Genomic DNA, 20,116 nt, shown 5'->3' on the forward strand with positions numbered 1-20,116 from the left:
AGCCGGCTTGGTCCTGAGGCATTCTTCTTTGCCCGACCTGGATGTACAAAACCAGCTGGAGGTAAGGCAGAGGATGGAGGACAGGCTTACCCCTGCTGGGGGGGAAGTATTGTCCCCAGATGGACTGGAGGGCAGCAAATATCCATGACACAGTGAGGGCAGCTGGCTTTGCCCTGTACACTTTCCCTAGGTGGGTGCCTTGTTAGGCCCCTCTGCCTTGCTGAGTGAGTGGGGACTCCCCCAAGGGGTGGAGGGGCTGAGTCAGGGGCTCTGCCTTCCAGCCAGCAGCTGGAGGTGGCAGACAGGACTTCCCCTCTATACTCCACAATCCCACTTCCTCATCAGATGGTGTTTTATCCCACCCCCACAAAGCCTGCCAACTTTTCAAACTTTTATTAAATACAAAACCCCCGGTCTCTACGACCGAACGCTGCATTCAACGTACGCTGAAAAAAGGGTCAGACATTCAAATGTACAAAAGTCGCCGGTGCCCCCCAGCCCTGGCGAGCTGCCCTGCTCCAAACACCACTGCTCCCAGCCCCCCATGGAGCATCAGGGGGTGCTGGGGCTCCCAGTCCCATGGAGGGGCACAGGGCTCCAGCCCTGCATGGTCCCGGCTTCTCCGGCCTGCAGCCCCCTGCCCCTGCCTGGAAGCGGGAAGGCAGACAAGGGGAAACCTCAAGGAGAAGATTCCCTCCCTGCTAGAGGGTGCACCAGCCCCCACCAAGACGTGCTGGGGGGTTCAAATCAGCCCTATTTACCCCACCAAAGCAGGGAGGGCAGGTGAGGGCAGGCGCAGACAGGGGCTGCACACACACACAGCACCTGCCTTTGGGGAAGGGGGATGGGATACAGCTGCCATCCCCCCAGCCCTGGGGAAACTGAGGCACAGCGAGGGGCATTCACTAATCAGAGGTCTCTGTTTGGCAGAGCTGAGACAGGGCCCGGCTCTAAGCACCAGACTAAAGCAGAGGAAGACAGCAAGCCACGTCTGTGTGCCCAGCAGCATGAGCAGTGCCTGGCCAGGGCAGCAACCTCGCCCTGATCCTGCCTGCCTGGGGGCCCCAGGCTGCTCCCATCCCCAGCTGGGGCAGCAGTGGCTCCAGCGCTGGTAAAGGGGGAAGCCTGCACCCCACTTCTCACAGCGCTGGTGGGGACCCTCCAGCTCTCACAGAGCAGTGGGATTTCACCCTCCCCACCCAGGGTGCAGGCAGGAGCTGGCATGGACTGGGGGCTCCTTGCCAGGCCTGGGGTTGCCCCCTCCCTCTGTGCCAGGAGCTGCTTGCAGGGCAGCTGGGCTCATCCACCAACACACCACGTATGGGGCAGGGGTCCTGCAAACACACTCGTGGGGATGGGGGAGATGGAGAAATCCTAGGGACCAAAGGGCCGGCTGGGGGGCAGCCGTCTCCAGAAGGCAGCAGAGTAGGCAGAAAACATCCCTGTCCAGTTCTGGCTCTTGAGCTGGGGCAAAACCCACCATGCCCAGCCAAGCCCAGGCACAGGGGTTCCCAGTGACAGGAGCACTAGCCGCGGGCCAGGCGGGGCGGTGGCCTGCCGATCTCCACCGTAATGTTGGTGTACATGGGCTGGCGGGAGATCTCCACCAGCCGGTACTGCAGCGAGCTGATCCCATCCCGCTTCATCGTCATTTTGGTGTTCTGGATCTTGGTGAATCTGGTGGAAAGAAGAGCAGGATGAAGATGGAGGGATGTCTTGTTGTAGGGCCAGCAGTGCTGGACCTCTGTGGGGGTGAGCAGCCAAGTGATTGCCCAGCATCCCAACTGCCCCAGCCCTGTGGCTCACTCACCTCTGCGGGTTGGGCTCGTTGTGTTTGTCGCGTTCGTGCTTGATCATGCGGTACCTCCCGATGCGGATGTCGGGCCTCGACACCTTCATGCCGTTCAGGGATATGCTGGGGGCCAGGAGAAGGTTGGGATCAGTGTGCGAGCACCAGGGTAGTACATTCCCCAGCCCAGAGACCTCCAGGGTCAGACCCCAGGCAAAATAAACCTGTCCCTGGTTAAACAAAGCTGTGCCAAGCCAGGCCCCACCCAGGCCAGTATCATGACCTAGGGGTCCACATACCCCATGGCAGTGTGCCCAAAGTGCCACTCCCATCCAGGGACCGGCAGCTGCATTCAGCCTGTGCTGCACACAGGCAGCCATCCATGTGCAGCCATCCATCTCTCCCCCCTTTCCTCCCTCCCTCTGCGGCCCCTGCCCTTTACATTCCCTGCATGCCGCTGCCTAGCCCTTCCCTTGGAGCCCTCCCCTCAGATCAAGAGCTGCCTGAAGCTCTTCCAGACTTCCACACACTTCTTGTCTCCCACCCCGAGCCCACCTTGTGTGGAAATCACAACTGTGCCATGTGTTCAGGACTCCTACAAGGGTGTTTTGCTAGTCTGGCTATTATAGGCTGGTTACACCCCACTGGCTGCACACTGCTTCCCTGGGCAACACCATGGGGGAACCCATGGGAGGTGATGTGGCCATTGTCAAGCTCTGGCACACAACGCAGGGTGTGGGGGCATTGGGCTTCGCTCAGCTTGCAGCTGTACTGCTGCCTGCCGGCTGCTGGCAGGAATGACTCTGGCTGCTGCAGGGCCACCACTAAGATACTTCCAAGTCTTTAATCTCAGCCCTGGACACAACCAAGTCTAGCATCCCAGCCCCTGTATGGAGCAGAGCCCACAGGCCATACCCACAAGAGAAGCAGAGGGGTGTCCTGCAGCCCCCAGCATTCTGGGAAAGGCCAGTTTCATCCATAAGGGTCATCAGCCCCAAAGCTGAAGTGTAATTCAATCCCTCCCTGACATGTGGCACAGCCCATGTACATCCCCCACAAAACTGGGAACACCAGTTCTGTAAGCTAATTCAGTGCTCAGTGGGAAGTCCGGTACACCCCAAGCAGTCAGTGCTAGTGAGGGTTAGGCACCTACCGATTAAAGATGTCATCGTCCTCTCCTCCCCAGCCCCAGTACTCATTGGGAAAGCCATTGATCTTCAGGAACTGGGACTTGCTCAGCCCAGAGACACCACCAAAGTAGCCAGCATAGGGCAGCCTGCAGGTTGACAGCAAATGGGTCAGCCCCAGGAACAGGCAAAGATGGAGGTGAGCTTCATGGGGACCCCCGAGTACAAGTACCAATGCTTTTCTGTGTCACCCTCCTACCCAGGGCTCTGGGCTTTCTACCATCTCAGGTACACAATTTGAGCCATCAACCTCGTGCCTGCCCCAGCTGGCAATCAAGGGTGGTTGCCCTGATGCCATCCCAGAGAGATATTCCCACCCTGCCTGGGCAGAAACACCCCAGCTCCCCAGGGCACCCACCTGAACCCAAACTTGTCCATGCCAACAGCAAAGTGCCGTGGCTGCTCGTAGCAGCGATAGAGGTTGCGATCGTCCATGGGGATGAGATCCACGTCGCTGAAAATGAAGCAGTCATACTCCTCGTCGTCCTTGAGTGCCTCCATGAATCCCACGTTGAGCAGCTTGGCCCGGTTGAAGGTGTCTTCACCAAACTGCAGAGCAAAGCTCAGCAACGCCTGCTTGCCCACCCCAGCCCTGCCACCCCTTGCCCCTGCCCCCTCACCTGGTTGATGATGTAGATACCATAAGCCACCTTCTGCCGGCGCAGGATGGGGTGCAGGTAGTGCAGCCAGTACTTGAGGTGGTGCTCGCGGTGCCGGAAGGGGATGAGGATGGCCACCTTCTGCCGGGGTAGGCAGTCTGGTGGCGTGTACTTGCCACCCTGGCGCACATCAGGGTTCTCCCGCTGCACTCGCTCCATGCTCATGGGAGAGCTGAACTCGATGAGCAGGCGCCCAACTGTGAGAGGGAGGGCAGGGCAATGCCCACAGGACAGGACATGGTCAGGGTCACGGTAACCTGCCGCTCCTGCCCAGAGTGGTAAAGCAAACAGCAAGGGGGACCTGCAAGGGGGATTGGCACTGCTGAGGGCAGAGAGCCCTCAGAACCTTTCCTAAACCGGGGCAGAGAGACTGGGCTAACAAAACCTGAAACCAGCTGTCCTGATACAGTTCCAGGCTGTGGTTTCTCTACTATTTCATGGGGAAGCCATGCCCAGAGCCCAGGGGATAAGGATGTCAGCCATGAGCACCCACCTTAGCCCCATGTTCAGAGTCAGAGCCCAAATTCATCCCCAATGCTCACCCAGCATGTCTCACCTAAACCAGGAGGTGTCTCCTGGCAGGGCTGCAAGGGCTTCTCAGTGGCAGACTGGTTGGTGCTGGGCTTGGTGCTGGGGGATGGGGCCTCAGCACCGGCTGGCCCGTAGCTGGGAACGGTGCCGTTGGGCCGGGAAGAGTTGGAGAAGGGGTGGGTGCGCGAGGCATTCCTGGCGTTGAAACGGCTGAAGAAGTCCAGGTGCTGCGCGTAGACGTCAAAATAGAGGATCATGATGATGACGAAGTGAAGCAGGCAGAGCAGCAGCACGGCCTTGCAAATCCTTTCCAGGGTCACCCCCAAGAGCAGCCTGGTCATCTTCTGGGCACGGGCAGGCGGACATGTGCGCTTGGCGGGGCAGGGGGGCGGCTCCAGCCACGGTCCTGATCCTGCCAAGACACTTCATGCTCAGGACACCACAAACCTGAGCCCCCAACCCAGCCCAAATGACACTGGGACAGCAGGAGCAGTACAGGCCTGATGCAGACATGAAGGGCTTGCAGGCTGGTATGCCAGGGAGCACTCGAGGGGGAATGCTGCACCTGGATCTCTGCTCTGAAGGCACAACCATGAAGATATGAGAGGTCCTCAGCCCCATACAGCAAATCACCTCCTTGCTTTCCTAGGCCAAGACCAGAACAGGACAGATCCACTCCCCTTCCATTTTTCCCACCCAGAGAGAATATGCATACACCTCCAGACATGCCACGCAGAGCCCCCATGGAGGCTGAGCCCTTGATGAAGGCTACACTCTCCAAAAACATGGTCAGCCTGGGATGTCCCAAGAGCACCACAGGTGTCCCCACCAGCCACCCCTTTCTGAGGCATCCCATTTCCCTGTTCCCCATCCTGCTCCCTCCCCACAGAGCTACACCCCAGCAGCAGCACCAAAGCGGGGTGGCAGTGAGAGTCATGCTGGCAGGGGCCCTTCTCAAGGCACCCAGTGGGTGAGCAACTGCACGGCAGACACGGAGCCAAGCCAAGCAGGACATCCCAGCCCCTCAGAGTCAGGGTTCCCTGACACATCCAGGGGGGTCTGGCATATAGCCAGTGGTGCAGATCCTCTCCCCTCCTCCTGATGGTGAGGCCTCTTGGGACACTGGACTGCTGGAAGTCAGGGTCCCCTTATCTCCCACATGATGCCTGGAGCCAGGCCAGAGCCCTGCTGGGAAGCCAGCTGGGAGAGTCACTAGGGAGTCCCAGAGAAGTCAAACATTCAGCCCTTCCCAGGCCTGCCGCTGCCAGGGCTCAGGTCACAGCACAGCTATGCACCCCAGCTCCTGCCCTGAGCCCTGCCCTGCTGTTAGGGAAGCTGCTAGGACATGGCAAAGCAATCACAAGGGACAGGCACCAGGGTTCACAAAGCCCTGAGGACTTGGGACAGGCCAGAGCTGCTGGGTGATCCCTGGGGGGACCTTGGTGGCTAGGGGTCTGCAGCAGGACCCCCAGCAGGAGTGCAGGTAGCACCCAACAGGGCTGGCAATCCTGGCAGCCCTGTCCAGTGGGGCTCCCCAGGGAGCCACAGGTCACTGAGACAGCAGTGATGGCCACACTATGCTGATATGGGGATCAGAGCTGAGGTGTGAAATAGGATCCTGCACCCAACCCTGCTCTGGAGTGTGCTCTCCCAGTCACAGGACTGACCCTGGAAGGCAGACCCTGGAACCCACCACAGGCAGGGAGGTGCTGGAAAAGGCTCTGAGCCCAACACCACAACTATGTCAACCCTCCCTTTGCAGGATGCAGAGCATACCCCTGTGGATAACCCCGGGGTGTCCTGGCATGTGTCAGCAGCACAACCCCACATCCATTTTTTTCTAGAAAGCAGCTCTCTGAAGAAAAGCTAGCTTTGCTGTTATTGCTCAGACTTTTCCCCGATCACAGTGCCTTGTCACCCCGCACAGCCCATGACATGGGGACCTGCCTGCCCCCAGCACCTGCCAGAAACCCTCCCCAAAAGCCTGAGCAGTACATGGAGTGGTGGTGCCCCACCAGCCAGATGGGGATGCAATAGAGAAAAATCAGAGCGGGTTTTAGGGGCCCTTTGATAGAATGGTCCCTGAGGCAAGTAGAGGGTGACACTCAGCAAGAACAAAAGCAAAGCACTCCATCAAGCAGTAGCCACAGGACACCACGAACATGAGTGGGTTTAAACTGCTAAGGAGGGGGCTGTGAAATATGATGTCATCTCCCCCCACCGCAGCAACTGTGCAGGGTGTGAGAGGCCAAAAGCAACCTGGGGCTGTGGAGCTGGTCCCCAGGGCTTCAAGCCAGTGCAGTATGTGCCATGGGGCTGGTGATGCTCGTTTTGCAGGGGATGCTCAACCCCGAGCACTCCATCCTTCTTCCCACAAGACATTCCAGGGCTGGGAGAAGAGAGGCACGGTGGGAGCCGGTGGCCCCGATGCCTTAAAGGTGGCAACCTCTTGGCCAAAAGTGGGGCGAGGGGCCGCATTCAGCGCAACTAACACTCCCCCGCCCCCTAATTTTTCCAGTCCCCGACACATGCAAAAACTTATTTAAAAAATGAGAAACAACCTCAGAATTAGGCTTTTTCCCGAGCCGGCGTGGCGCCGCCCATGAGTGACCGGGATCGCATCCCCCGGGTCGCATCCCGGGCCTCGCCCGCCCGGCCAGGCCTGCCCGCGCCGCTCCACTCACCGCGGCCTCGGGGCTGCCGCGCCGCCCCGGCGCTGGTCAGCGGCCCCCGCCGCCGCCGCCTTCTCTTCCTCTCCCTCCTCTTCCTCCTCCAGCCCCGGCCGCCGGCCCGCGGGCTCCCATGCCCGGGGCTGCGGGGGGCCCAGCCGGCCGGGCCGCCGCACCGCCGAGAGCCGCAGGGAGACGGGGCCGCGCCCGCACGCCGGCTCCGCCCGCCGCCGCCGCACCGGGCGGGGCCGCCGCCGCCGCCCGCCCCGGAGCCGGGAGGGCAGTCCCGCGGGCACCGAGGCCCACGGACGCGGCTCCCGCGGCTGCGGACACTCCCGGCGGTGCGCGATGCCTCCGGCTCCACCACGAGATGCTCAGCCCTCGGCCCCAGGGCGGCAGCGGGACCCTCCGAGCACCTCCGGGACACGGGCGCAGCGTGCCCCGGCCTTTCTTCGTTCCCTCGCTCCGCGTCGCCGCAAGGCAGCGCTTCCACGGACCCACCTGTGGCGACTCCCATGCTCCCGGCCGTTGGTGCTGGCTCAGCGTCCCTTGCAACCTATTTGTGGCTCCTTCCCCCCCACCACCCCCTTTTCTGTGTTTCATTGCGAGGAAACACTGGGAATCTCACTCTCCTTACCACAATGGCATCAGTGAAAGATCGTGGTTTGGTCCCACCACAAGTTTGGTCCGCCACAAGTAGTTTTTGCTCTGTCTGCAGCCTTTCCCTTCTACCACCTGCTCAGCTCCCTTCCCCAGCACTTGTGCCTGTTTGGAGCAACCCTGTTCCCTGAGTACCCTCCTCCTCCCATGCCTGGCTACTCACCCAAGCGAGGACTTTCCAGCTCCCTTCAGAAACTCCCTTCAGCAGACAACCTTTCAGAAGAGAACCGAATGGCAATTACCCAGCCCAGCCCTGTTCCACCCCTGCAAACAAGCCCTCCTGAAAGCAGTCCAACTAATGCCTCCAGCTCTTGGTTTGTCTCCTCAGCAGGTGGCATTTTTCTCATCAGTACCTACACATGGTTACCAAAATATCTTTTAACTCTTGCTGCTGCTTCTAGGTGTAAGATCCTGGAGCCTTGTTTAAGCATTTTTTCTCTGCTTGAGCAGCAGGTGTTTAGCAGGTGTTTAGTCCAAGGTCTGGAACCCAAGTGTACACACCTAGAACTACAGGGCATGCTCACCTTTTCACTGCTGGCTATGGTAGGCAGGCTATAGGTCACCCTGAGAGTAGCCCTGATGGGTCTCAGATCCTTGTAAGGAGCCTGTGGGCCCATTCCCCTGCCAAAGCTGTGATATACAAAGGCAGGATTGGGAGATTGGAAAAGCATCTCACAGAGGCACATTTCTGACAGCAGATGCATTTCTATCTGGGCAGGGCAGGGCAAGGCCCATCCCTGAAAAACAAGTGGGCGAGTCTTTCAAGACAGCTGCTAACCAGGAAGATGATTAACCCATAAAGCAGCTTTTCTAACTCCAGCACAGTACAGTCTCTCCAGCCCCAGGCATCTCCTTCCTGAGCATGGTGTGGGTCTGATGAAATGGTTCTGCAGCTCCCACACAGAACAGGCAAAAGTCTGCCCACACCTGACACTTTCTTCAAACCCGGCAGAGCCCAGTTTGTGTTCTGCCACTATACAGATCTCACATTTCTCCTGTGAGAGCCTCCAGCCCCAGGGGACAGCCAGCACAGCTAGATGGCAGTGCCTTGGTTTTCCCCATGACTGTCATGCACCCAGGGCTGAAATATATACTGCAGCCCCAAAACTCAAAGGACAATATGGAGCAGAGGCAGGAGAGCAGCAGATCTCAGAGGGGTCATACAGAGGCAGCTGCCCTAGTTCAAGGGCAAGAATCAGCAGGCTCCAGCAGTCTCACTGCTGCCCCAGCCAGTGGCATCCACATGTGGAAAGAGAAGGGCAGCTCTAAGTGTGCATCTGCTCTGAGACAGCACTGGAAGATCAGTGCTCTATTAAGGTATACTGGTAGAACAGTACGAGGGCCTTGTGTTGGATACAGCAGATGCAGCAGCCTCCAGGCTCTCTGCAGAGCACATGCAGAAGGACCTTGTTCTTTCCTTCCCCCAAGCAGCAGATGAGCTGCAGGGCCAGCTGTCTAAGCCAGCTTCCCCACACTATTCAGCACAGCCAGGGACAGGGAACAGAGCCAGCACAAAGCATCCCCACCCCTGGGACTTCTGCGTGGACAGAGGGACACTGCAGACTGGAGCCCCAGCACACAGCAGTCACACCAGGGAGCTGCTGGCTGAAGTATGTCCCTTGAAGGGGCAACAATTTCACCTGTCTGCCCTTCTGGTGCCCTCCAGCTGCACAGCTCCCCAGCTGTGGAGCTATGGACTGCGTACACACCCCCTACACTGGACTATCTGGATGGGAGGTGAAAGGCCCAAAGCAGCTTGTGTTGGGCTCACGTTGGGCTCCTAGGAGCCTGGCAGAGGCAATTCAGAGCTGCCTGCTGCCTGTTCCAACAGCCTTGTACCTGCTCCAGGCAGCAAGGCACAGCTCTGTGTTCCCACAGCCCAAAGAGGGTGGCTCTTGCAGCCTGAGAAAGCAACAGAATTAACCCCACAGAGTCAGGACACCACCAGGCTCCTGGAACAGGCCAGGGATTTTGACAGAGGAACAGAGAGGAATCTCTCAGCAGTGGGGCAGCCCAAACCAGCACTTGCTCTCTGCAAACATCCCTAGCATTCACAGGGAAGAGAAAGAGCTGGACAAGAACCATATTTATTTCACTGACACAGGATTGCACTGATGGTCGATTCTACACACCAGGGATGGGCAGCAGCACGGTCCCACGAGCTGGGCCAGGCTGCTGGGGGCAGAATTCACACAGAGAAATTTGTTTCTTCCAAGGGGCCGACTGATCTGCAGGACGGGGCTCTATGTGGTCAGGCTCCTGCTGCTGATGCCAGGAATCTCCCACCCCAATCAAGTATAGAAACATTAAATAAGTATATACAGAACCTCTTGGGGTGGGCTGGAACAGGCTGAGTGCAAGAGGGCTCAGCCCATTTTTACTTTAGATGTCTAGAAAGAAAGAAGAGAGGTTAGGTTGTGGCACACAAACCCCAGCTCACACCCCAGTCCCACCCAAGCACCCCAAGATCATCCAGAAGCTGCAGAGAGCTTATCAGTCCCACTGGTACAACATGAGTGTCACATAAGGTGCACGCAAGGTGACACTCTTGGTGACAGAGGGGCCATCAGAAGGGTTCCCAATGTTGCAAATAGGCACAGTATACTCTGGGAAGAGCTGTGCCACCCCAAACCTTGTAAGCAGCCTCCCCATCCCAATGCAGAAGATTGTGCTGAAACCCAGGTGTGTCTCCCTGGGGCTGGAAAGCATCCAGGGTGACAGCACCTTGTGCTCATTTAGGCCTGGTGGCCTCAGGAAGCAGGTACCTGCAGGATAGCAACGATGACCCCAAACAGCCCTATGGCACTGCCGAAGATTTCCACAATCAGGATCTTGACGAAGAGGCTGGCATTCTGGGCATCAGCCAGGGCAGCCCCGCTGCCCACGATGCCCACGCAGACCCCACAGAAGAGATTGCATAAACCCACGGTCAGACCAGCTCCAAACATGGAGAAACCTGTGAGAGCAGGATGTAACCTCCTTCCACCTGCACCCAGGACATGATGCAGAAGCTCTGTCTCAAGGTGACAGAAGACCAGGAGCTGCCAAGCCCCAGCAACACCCTATTTGGGGAGCAGGACTGCTCTGAGGTGTGCCTCAGCTCCCACAGAGCCAGGCCACTGCTCCAGCCAGGGGAGGAACAGTGCTGCTGCTGGGCAGCACAGCCTGCTGGGTGCAGGAGGACCTTAAGAAGGTGGTTAAAAAGCTGCCTTTTGGCAGAAGAGTTACATGTCCTTCCGACAGCAGCAGCAGACCAGGAGTGGGTCAGAGGTGGAGGTCAGTGCTCACAGCAACTGTACCAGGAACCCAGAAGTCCTTACCTGCGTGGTAGTTCCTAGCTCCAATCTCTTCTGGGGTGACTCCATTGAAAGGCTGAGAGAAAGCACAGGACCTGGTTAGTGACAAGTCCATGGTCTCTGGAAAAAGTACCTGTCCCTAATACAGCCAGAGGCTGCCTCATTTCAGCCAGAGCCAGTCCCTGATTCCACATCATGGCTTCATGGAATCTGCCTTGTGTGTGCTCTCCCCACCCTCTCTTCATCACAGGCAAGGATCACTACACAGACCAGCAGTCCAGGGGCTCCCAAAGGCACAACAGTGTTCTAAGTCCCTACAGGGCTACTACCCCTCACAATACTGGCCCATCACCAGCTGCCCATCCCCACCGTGGCCCTGAGGCTGGCACAGGGGTGGCACGGCAGCCCAGGTGCTCCCATACCTCAGCCATGTTGCTGATGACTATTGCCATGATGATCCCGTAGATGGCCACAGCCTCGCAGAAAATGATGCTGTGGGAGAAAGGCAAAGCCTGAGCACAGCGCCTAAGGCAGGCTGACCAGTAACCCAGGGGAAAGACCCTGCCCAAGGAGCCCCGGCCACTTCATGCCCAGCCAGCCAGACCCCTCCATAGCCATATGGGAAGCTACCCACTGCTTTACTTTCAAGCCAGGGGGAGCTGCCAAACACAACTGCTGGATGCTGGTTCTGCTGTGGCACCTGAGTAGGCTGCAAGGATCCTGTTGGAAGCAGGCCTAGGAAGCCTTGTCCTTCACCAGCCTGTTTCTGCTCCTTGTGGAAGGGTTGTGCAAGGAGAACCCTTGCCTAGGCAGGATGTGTGATCTCAGGGTGTTTGTTTTGAACACACTGGGCTCATTCACAGCATGATATCACACAGTGACCCTTCAAAGCAGCACTCTGGCTCCTTTAGTGCTCTTTGTTTTGAAAGCAAACAGCATCAGCAGCTCAACAAGGAACAGTCTGCCAGCAGCACCCAGCTAGAGAGCAGACAGAAGTCTCTTCACTGGGTTGTGACCTGCCCCACTCAGGTGCAGCACAAGAAATAACCCCAGGTCTGTGCTTACCTCACCAGATTCTTTGTTTTGATCCGCGGGGCTTTGACTCCACCACCGATGATGCTGGAGCCTGTGATGTAAATCCCCCTGTAGCAGACAAGGGTGGTTGGTGGAAAGTCTGGCACTTGCAGAATTCTATACAGAAACCAGGATCTTTCAGCTGAGCAAAGAATTGGGCATGCAGCTGGGGGACACTGAGCACTCAGCCTAGTCACTCTTGGGGTATGAGTGGCCCCAGGCTGCACCACCTACACCAGCAGAACTGTTGGGACACAAGAGCCACCATGGACAGCCAGGCTCAGGGGCACAGCTTCCAGAGACTTCCCTGTCTTGCCACTGCTGTCTGTGGGCTGGTCCATTCAGACCCCCCAGCATTCAGCCCCACTGGTGTGGTGACCCACAATCCTACATGTATGCATTGTTCTACCCTGCTGTGCTGCAGGAAAACTGCAGTGTATACACAGCTACCAAGGTGGGACAGCAGGAGAATGCTGAAGAGCCAGTCCTACTCACCAGGCAGCTCCCACCACAGACAGGGAGATGGCCAAGCCAATGCCCAGGTTGGACCACATGTAGGGTGAGGTCTCCGTCAGAAACCTGGAGAGGGAGAAATGTCCTGAGTTAGCACAGAGGCTGAGCCCCCATAGTCACACCGCACAGCCTAACCCAAAACAAGTACCCCTCCACCAAATTATGAAGCCCAAGATGGGTTGGGCAGCCAGACAGTGAGACATGTCTGCCAGCCAGAAACACAAGACCCTCAACTGCATGGATCTAGATCTTCTTCCCAAACCCTCACTGTGAAGCAGAAGCCTGGGCTTGGAACGTGGAGGGCAGAGCAGCAACAGCTGCACCAGGACCTTGTATGGAGCCAGCCACAGGAACACAGGGGCTGCATCCATCCCACCTCCCAGGGAGCAGAGGCCCTGCTCACTGTAGCTCTTGTTCTCCTGCGAGGCAGTGACCGCTGCCCATCACTCAAAAGCAAGTGCTGCTCCTTGGAGGCACTGCCAGCACCACCTGCCTCCTCACTCAGCCCTGAGGATGCCCGAGTTTACAGAGAACTCACCACGCCACATCGAAGCGGAAGCCCAGGTCAAATATTGTGTAGCAGATCCCTGGAAAGCAAGAACAAGATGGAAACCTCCAGGGAGGCAGCAGCTGGATCCAGCACTGCCAGTTCCTCCCCAACCTGCTAAGCCTCGAGGCAAAGGCCCAGGAGCACAGCATAGCATGAAGGAGGGTTACTAGGAAGACTTGCTCAAGCATGCAGAGCTTGGGGCAGGGTGTCCCCTCCAAATCGTACCCTCATGATCCCAACACTTCCACATCAGCACAGGACAAACAGCCTGGGTCTGAGATACTGACAGCCCCCATCCCAGTCTTGCCGAGAAGATGATCATGGCTGTTGTCACACCCATTTTCTATTCCCTGACCCTGCTGAGCAGCCACAGACCATGCTGAGCTACAGGGTCTCAAGGGCAATCCACAGCCCTGTGCCCCAGCACGGCCTCCACTGTGTCTCTCCAATGGCTCAGCCCTGCTGGACAGCCCCAGGGGACCAGCTCTGAGCTCCTCCTGGGCACAGGAGGGACAAGAGGAGCAAGGCTGTACCCTGACCGACCATCACATGCTGCTACATCACCATCCCATCAGCATTTGTATCGGTTCCCTGGAGCCCATCAACATGAGAAGCTCCAGCTTTCCTCCAACACCCCCTCTCCAAGGCTGTGCATTCAAGACATGACTGTTGTTTTCAGCATCTCCCTTAGGGTAATCTCCAGATAAATTTATGCTCCAACACAAGTGGGAGACACCAAAGCATTGTCCTGAGAAACTCAGAAAAGCCCTTCCTTTCCAAGGAGGGCTTGCCCTGCTGTGGTTATCTCCCACCAAGAACCACAGCCAAAAGTCACATTCCTGCACAGCCCAGGCACATGCAGAGGTGCTTGCACCAACACCCTGCCTTACTCTGAGCTCCTGAGTGGGAAACATGGCTACAGACCAGAAGAGACACTTGCTCTTTGCTGGAAAATGGAGGGTGACCCAGCCCCAAGGAACTGATAAGCACAGGCATCATGGCACTGTGTGCTCCACGCCAGGCACAGAGGGTGAAAGGACAGCTCTACCAGATCAGGTTATATCACACCATAACCAGTCAGTGCCTGTGTGATGCTGATCCCGCATACAGTTGGGAAAAGAGGAAATGGGAGATGTATGAAATGCTCAAATGCAGCAAAGAGGTCACTCTTTAAGATGTATACCACTGCTCCCTTCCACCCCAGAGCAGCAGCCTGGAAGTAGGGGGTGATGGCAGTCTGCCCAGCAGGAATATGGGGGCAGGACCACGGCCTTCCCTGAGCACAGCCAAGACCTGTAGGACAATTTATCCCACTGGAAGGCCTCAGCACTGCAGATCCCTTGCAGCAGGGATGTCCCCATTATTCTTGTGTGCTCACTCCTCCACGTACAGCTCAGGTCTGAGCACCCCACTCAGCGTCCTCAGGGGAGCACACACGCCCTGTCAGGCAAGCCAGTGAGTCCCATAAATTTATGGGAGGTGGTAATGCTGATCACTCTTTCTGCCACAGATTTGGGGTGCCCCCTCCCCTGTAGTGACACACAAGAATGAAGAATGGTGCCACCACAGCCAGCGAATACAGAGGAAAGCCACGGCCCAGCGTGCATTTCTGGCAACCTTCAAGGATGATCTCTAGTGCAGGGTCCAGCCACTCTGTTACTTGTGTTTTGGCTTTGCTGCTTGGCTGTCAGAACAGGAACTGAACCCAGCCAGCCTCAGCTGCCTCCACTCCCCAGAAGTGGTAAAAGAGAGCTACAACCAGCTCAGGGCAGGTCCTCAGGGCACCCTTCATCTCTTCAAGTGCAGGTGTAACCTTAGATTCATATGCAAAAGAAACAGGGTAAAGGACACTCTCCTGTGAGTTCTGACTTGTAGCCCTGAAGCCAGGACAGAAGCTAGGGCAGCAGGATTGGATGATCAAATCAGGGCTTAGGACAAAGACAGAAAACACAAAGAGACACTGCTGCAACACTGCATGGAGCAAGACCACTTCCTGCTTGTGGTCTTCCTCAAAAAGGGACTGCAACAGGGCAGGGGAAGTTAAGAGTAACTGGGCTCAGCTCAGCAAGATTTTCCAACAGTCTCACCTCCAGAGGGTGAAGCTGCACTTAATTTCATGATTCAGAGAGCCCAGTGAGGCAGCCCTTGGCCCACAGTGGGTTCACCAGGCCCTGGAAACACGAGGGAGTGAGACACCCTTCACTCCCGACTCATTCTCTCCGCTCACCCAAACACTGAATCAATGGCCAAGGTTTCCCCAGCCCCTGCCTGGTTTGTGGTCACTTCATTCTGTGCTAAGAGAAAATAACCACCAGTCCCAGCACAAAATCTACCTGCTGGCCCTAGAGCATTAAATCCATCCTCCAAAAGCCCAACACCTTCAGCGGCAGTGCATGGGCTGCCACGAGCTGCAACACGGCCAAGCAGCAGCCCCACCATCACCCAAACTTGCAAGTTCTGTCATGCTGCCACAGCTTGGCAAAGCAAGGCCATCTCTCCAGCCGAGAGACATCAACCAGCAGAGTCTGAAGGACCAGGCTGCCCCCGCCGTACCAAACCCCTGCCGGGCACCAGCACCGTCCTGCTCTCGCACACACACACACAAGCAAATCAATTGCTCAAGCCACACAGGCTCAGAGCGCTGAAAGCTGCTCCCAACAGCGACCGGGAGTGACACGGCGCCGCGGGGCTCTGAGGGAGCCGCTGCCAGCCCCGCGGGGCGCTGCCCGCCCGGGGAGCCCCACAGCAGCGCACCCGGTCGTGCCGGGCACCACGGAGCACCCCGGGAGCACCGCGGCGACCGGGGGCCTGACAGCACCGCGTCTCTCAACGCTCAGCTCCCTTCTCCACACCGAAGCGACCCTCCCAGCGCTCTGCAGCACAGGAGCAGCCAGCACGGGCAGAAGCGGGAATCGCAGCGTTCCCCCGGGCCCGGTAACCTCTGCTGTCCCACGGCTCAGCCCCGCAACGCAGCGCCCGGAACCCCTTCTCCGCGGCCCCGCGCCCCGCCCCGCCCGGCGCTGACCGACGCCAAGCAGTGTGGTCCAGAAGGCGAGGCCGAGCCCCGAGTAGAGCAGGGCGAGCCCCGTCATGGCGGCGGCGGCACCGGCGGCGGGAGCGGATCGGGCCGGGCCACCTGACCCGCGCGGCACCTGACCGGAACTGCAGCGCCCGGGCGGAAGTACCGGAACGCCACCGCCGCCACCGCGCCCGCTGATTGGCTGCCTGGTTTGACAGCGGCGGGAAAACTACACACTCCATAATGCACCGCGACCAGCACGTATTTCCACTGGCTGCCGTTCCCGCTCCACCCCGTTGTGGGCGGAACCTCTGGGGGCGGGAAGGCAGAGCCGCGCCTCCATTGGCCAGCGCCGCGCCGCAGCCCGGAAGCGGGCGCCGCGCGCCGCGTGCCGCCATGGCCGCGGCCTTCAGCAGCGATGGGGAGGCCGCGCTGCGCCGGGAGCTGCATCCGGCCTCGGCAGCCGCACCGCGGAGCGACCTCGACGGCTTCTACGAGATGGGCCGGGCCGCCGCTTTCGTACGGGATGGAGGGTTCCGCAAGGTAAATGGGACCGAGGGTGGAGCCGGCGCACCGCCCCCTATCCCGGTGCCTCACAGGATTGTCAGCGCTGGGGGCTGATCTGGAGATCGTCCACTGCAGCCCCTTGCCAAGGCAGGGTCACCAGAGCAGCTGCACAGCAAAGCACCCAGATGCCTTTGCAATGTCTCCAGTGATGGAGACTCCACGACTTCCCTGGGCAGCTGTTCCAGCGCTCTGCCAGCCACAGTGTAAGGAACTCGTTCCTCGTGTTAACATGAAACTTCTTTTGTCTTGATTTATGGCCATTGCTCCTTCCTTTGTCCTGTTGCTGGAAAGAGTCTGGCACTGTCCTCTTGGCATCCACCTTTGAGATATTTATTTGCGTTAATGAGATCCTGTCCTCGTTCCAGGCAGGAGAGGGTTAATTTCTGCAATAGCCAGGAGGGGGCATGGCCACGACCCAGAGGTTACTCTGTACCACTTCCCATCACTTTCTGGGGACAGGGAAGGGGTCATTCCCGGGTCCCATTGTGTGGCAGAGTCAGGTATTGTCAGGGCCCTGCATGGAGCACTCATGTGTGAATCATTTTTCTCTTTACATGATTATTAATAGTGTTGCTGTTACTGTTGATTTGCTTATTTAAGTTGCTGTCCAGTAAACTGCTCTGATCTTGACCTGTGATCTTTACCCTTTGTGCCTCTGATTCTCCACTCCATCCCACAGCAGGAGGAAGGGGAGGGGAGAGCGAGTGGCAGCGTGGTTTGGAGAGGCTCAGATGGAGCACTGAATTGGGGAGTACCATTCCTAAACCACAGCAGATCTCCTCTCAGTCTTCTCTTGTCCAGACTAAAGGATCTCTCCTCACAAGAGAGATGCTCCAGACCCCCATGTGGCCCCTGCTGGACCTTCTGCAGTAGTTCCTTGTCTTTCTTATACTGAGGAGCCCAGAACTGGAGACAGTACTCCTGATGTGCCTCACCAGGGGCAATAGAAGGGCAGGATCACTCTCAACCTGCTGGCTACACTCTTGCCAATGTACTCTAGGATCCCATAGGCCCTCCTGGCTGTAAGGCCCCTGCCAGTTCACGGTCAACTTGTCACCCACCAAGATTCCAGGTCCCAGGTCCTTATCTGCAGAATTGCTTTCTAGTAGGTCAATCCCAGTCTGTGCTGGTATTTGGAATTATTCGTCTCCCAGTGCAGTACCCTACACCTGCCCTTGTTGACCCTCATTAGGTTTCTCTCTGCTTAATTCCGCAGCCTATCAAGGTCCTGCTGAATGGCACAGCCTTTCAGCCACTCCCCCCAGTTTGCTATCAGCAAACTTGCTGAGGTTATATTCTATCCATTCTATCCCCTTCATCTCACGCTCCCCAGCGCCTCATTCCCGTCTGCATCATCCCTTGTTCCCACCAGGTTGCCCTGCAGTTCCCTGACGAGCTCCTGGCAGACGCAGCGGGGGTGGCAGGCCGGCTGGAGGCAGCGACCGGGGCCGCCATGTACGTGTTAGGAGACACCACGTACGGCAGGTCGGTGTGGGGCTGTCCTGAGATCCCCTGCGGGCAGGAGCGGGCCGTGCCAGGGAGGAGGGAGAGCCTGTCTGACACCGCGTTCTCCTCGCAGCTGCTGCGTGGATGAAGTGGCTGCCGAGCACGTGGGTGCCGAGGCAGTGCTGCACTACGGCCCAGCCTGCCTCAGCCCCTGCAGGAAGCTCCCGGTGCTGCACATCTTCGGGCAGCAGCCCCTGGACGTCGGGCGCTGCACAGAGGCGTTCCGGGAGCTCTACCCCGAGCAGCAGAACTGTGTGGTGGTGCTCAGCGATGTGGTCTACGCCCATGCGATGGGTGAGTGCTCTGGGGCAGGGAGGGGAGCTCTGGTACTGCTCTGAGCTCTGCAGAGCTGCCAGGGTCAGACCAAGCAGGCATTCATTCCCCAGACATTGGCAGCTTTGATTTTTCTCTTGTCCCCTGATCTGTTGCACCTTCTCTGTGTCAGGACTATAGTCAAGTTTTGTTCTCACTTCTCTCTTTATTTAGGTGAGCTGGAGCAGCAATTACGTCCCGAATACCCCAATATCATCTTCTCCAGTCTGGTGTGTGGAGACCCTCCTGGCCCCGCAGTTCCTGGCGAGGAACGGAAGTTTGGTCGTCAGTTCTTGGTGAAAGCTGCAGGAGGGCTTCAGGACTATGCCATGTTCTATGTGGGAGCTGAGGGCCTTGCCCTCACCAGCTTCATGCTGACCTGGAACTGCTGCCCTTTCAGCTCCTTCAACCCCATCACTGGCTGCGGCCGCCACGAGACCCTCAATGTCAACCGGGCCCTGATGCGCCGCCTGTACCTGGTGGAGCGGGCCCGGGATGCCGGTGTGGTGGGCATCCTGGTGGGCACCCTTGGCGTGGCGGGCTATCTGACCGTGCTGCAGCACCTCCGGGAGCTGCTGCGCCGGGCCGGCAAGCGCAGCTACACACTGGCTGTGGGGAAGCCCAACCCCGCCAAGCTGGCCAACTTCCTGGAGGTGGACATCTTCGTCCTGGTGGCCTGTGCTCAGAACTCCCTCCTGGACTCCAGTGACTTCTACCGACCTGTTGTGACCCCCTATGAGCTGGAGCTGGCCTGCAACCCAGCCCGTGAGTGGACGGGGAACTACCTCACAGACTTCCGAGACCTGCTGCCAGGTAATAGCTGGAGACAGCTGCTCTCCCAGGCCATGTTCCACCCAGCTGCCCTGCCTGTAAGCTGTGCTTGCTCCAGGATAGATGGACCAGGCTAACATTACTGTTCCCTGGCAGGGGCCTGTGCGCATGTTGAGCTCCCACCAGCTGTTCCCACAGCGGAGGCTGTTCCCGATGTCTCGCTGATCTCGGGGAAGATGCGTGCTACCCACCTCTGTGGCCCCCCGACCTCTCGGCAGCGCCCCAGCACCGCCCTGGCCTGCAGGGACCAGACACGAGCACTCACAGAGATCAGCCCTGCAGGTTTGTGTTGGTTTCATGGCGGGCTGAGCCCTGGTGCAGGGGCAGTAGCACCTTCTTGCTCTGGGTAACAATTCCCTTTCTCCTCCCAGCCTCCTTCCTGGAGTCCCGCAGCTGGCGTGGCCTGGAGCAGCAGCTGGGACAGACTCCTGTCTCCAAGGCTGTGCAGGGCCGACGAGGGATTGCCATTGCCTATGAGGACGAAGGGTGTGAGCAACCCTGATTCAGCAGCGCTGGTACCCAGCCAGGAGCGGAGCTGTGTGGGGCATTGCCTCCCACTGGGTGTTGGACCTGCTGCCAGCTGGCACCTTGCTGGATGTGGCCTTGGGTCGGTAACACTGCAGTGAGAGCAGGAATTGTGTGTTCAGGAATGCCTGTGGCACCCTGAGGCTCATGGCCAGGGCAGCAGCAGGGCCAGGAGAGACAGGCACTTGGCCCAGACCCTGTCTCTGAGGGCTTCTCATCCAGGGCAGCTTTGTCCCTACCTGGAAAGGTCACAACTTTGCAAGAGCTAACAGTGCTGGGACTTGGGGCTTTTGTGGACTACTGCTGCTAACTAAAGCTGAAGAGGATTTGTGAAGGAACTGATTTCTTAGAATAAAACATGGGCTGAGGAGCACAGATGTCCCAAAGTGAAAAACGTATCATCGAGCCCACTGGAGAGCAAAGCCCTG

General features: G+C 58.2%; 3 protein-coding genes across 6 annotated transcripts; 1 reads left to right on the forward strand and 2 right to left on the reverse strand.

Moving 5' to 3' along the window:
* Positions 1–374: 374 nt before the first annotated feature.
* B4GALT2 (beta-1,4-galactosyltransferase 2) lies at positions 375–7,046 on the reverse strand. Of its 3 annotated transcripts, none has more exons than XM_021528292.3 (7): positions 6,851–7,046; positions 4,192–4,578; positions 3,597–3,832; positions 3,335–3,525; positions 2,943–3,065; positions 1,811–1,915; positions 375–1,677 (listed from the first exon to the last, which is right to left on the reverse strand). In XM_021528292.3, the coding sequence occupies exons 2-7, from the start codon at positions 4,505–4,507 to the stop codon at positions 1,527–1,529; spliced, it is 1,122 nt and encodes a 373-aa protein (XP_021383967.1). In that variant the 5' UTR covers positions 4,508–4,578; positions 6,851–7,046; the 3' UTR covers positions 375–1,526. The 3 variants fall into 3 exon arrangements, with proteins under 3 accessions (XP_021383967.1, XP_021383984.1, XP_085442447.1); XM_021528309.4 differs by lacking the exon at positions 6,851–7,046 and adding an exon at positions 6,728–6,825; XM_085586321.1 differs by lacking the exon at positions 6,851–7,046 and adding an exon at positions 4,732–4,754.
* Positions 7,047–9,566: 2,520 nt separating this feature from the next.
* On the reverse strand, positions 9,567–16,094 carry ATP6V0B (ATPase H+ transporting V0 subunit b). The gene is made up of 8 exons (XM_021528255.4): positions 15,954–16,094; positions 12,917–12,965; positions 12,361–12,444; positions 11,857–11,934; positions 11,214–11,283; positions 10,816–10,867; positions 10,261–10,451; positions 9,567–9,885 (listed from the first exon to the last, which is right to left on the reverse strand). The coding sequence occupies exons 1-8, from the start codon at positions 16,018–16,020 to the stop codon at positions 9,862–9,864; spliced, it is 615 nt and encodes a 204-aa protein (XP_021383930.1). The 5' UTR covers positions 16,021–16,094; the 3' UTR covers positions 9,567–9,861.
* Positions 16,095–16,301: 207 nt separating this feature from the next.
* Positions 16,302–20,061, forward strand: DPH2 (diphthamide biosynthesis 2). 2 transcript variants are annotated; one of them, XM_085586320.1, is made up of 6 exons: positions 16,302–16,717; positions 17,887–17,999; positions 18,094–18,314; positions 18,507–19,145; positions 19,260–19,445; positions 19,535–20,061. In XM_085586320.1, exons 2-6 carry the CDS (start codon positions 17,968–17,970, stop codon positions 19,663–19,665), a joined length of 1,209 nt encoding a protein of 402 aa, XP_085442446.1. In that variant the 5' UTR covers positions 16,302–16,717; positions 17,887–17,967; the 3' UTR covers positions 19,666–20,061. The 2 variants fall into 2 exon arrangements, with proteins under 2 accessions (XP_085442446.1, XP_021383917.3); XM_021528242.3 differs by having other exon boundaries at positions 16,302–16,490.
* The last annotated feature ends 55 nt before the right edge of the window (positions 20,062–20,116 follow it).

The sequence above is a fragment of the Lonchura striata genome, chromosome 8 (genome assembly GCF_050655825.1).
Source record: "Lonchura striata isolate lonStrDom1 chromosome 8, ASM5065582v1, whole genome shotgun sequence".
In the NCBI taxonomy this organism is placed as follows: Eukaryota; Metazoa; Chordata; class Aves; order Passeriformes; family Estrildidae; genus Lonchura; species Lonchura striata.

Excerpts from the sequence above, each read along its gene's own strand:
- B4GALT2 (XM_021528292.3), bottom strand. The coding sequence starts at position 4,507 with ATGACCAGGCTGCTCTTGGGGGTGACCCTGGAAAGGATTTGCAAGGCC. Across the intron at positions 3,833-4,191 it reads GGAGACACCTCCTGGTTTAG|TTGGGCGCCTGCTCATCGAG; the intron begins GTGAGACATGCT and ends TCCCTCTCACAG. Across the intron at positions 3,526-3,596 it reads GTATCTACATCATCAACCAG|TTTGGTGAAGACACCTTCAA; the intron begins GTGAGGGGGCAG and ends TTTGCTCTGCAG.
- ATP6V0B (XM_021528255.4), bottom strand. The coding sequence starts at position 16,020 with ATGACGGGGCTCGCCCTGCTCTACTCGGGGCTCGGCCTCGCCTTCTGG. Across the intron at positions 11,935-12,360 it reads TCTGTGGTGGGAGCTGCCTG|GGGGATTTACATCACAGGCT; the intron begins GTGAGTAGGACT and ends TGTCTGCTACAG. Across the intron at positions 10,452-10,815 it reads AGCTAGGAACTACCACGCAG|GTTTCTCCATGTTTGGAGCT; the intron begins GTAAGGACTTCT and ends CTGCTCTCACAG.
- DPH2 (XM_021528242.3), top strand. The coding sequence starts at position 16,344 with ATGGCCGCGGCCTTCAGCAGCGATGGGGAGGCCGCGCTGCGCCGGGAG. Across the intron at positions 19,146-19,259 it reads CTTCCGAGACCTGCTGCCAG|GGGCCTGTGCGCATGTTGAG; the intron begins GTAATAGCTGGA and ends GTTCCCTGGCAG. Across the intron at positions 19,446-19,534 it reads CACAGAGATCAGCCCTGCAG|CCTCCTTCCTGGAGTCCCGC; the intron begins GTTTGTGTTGGT and ends TTCTCCTCCCAG.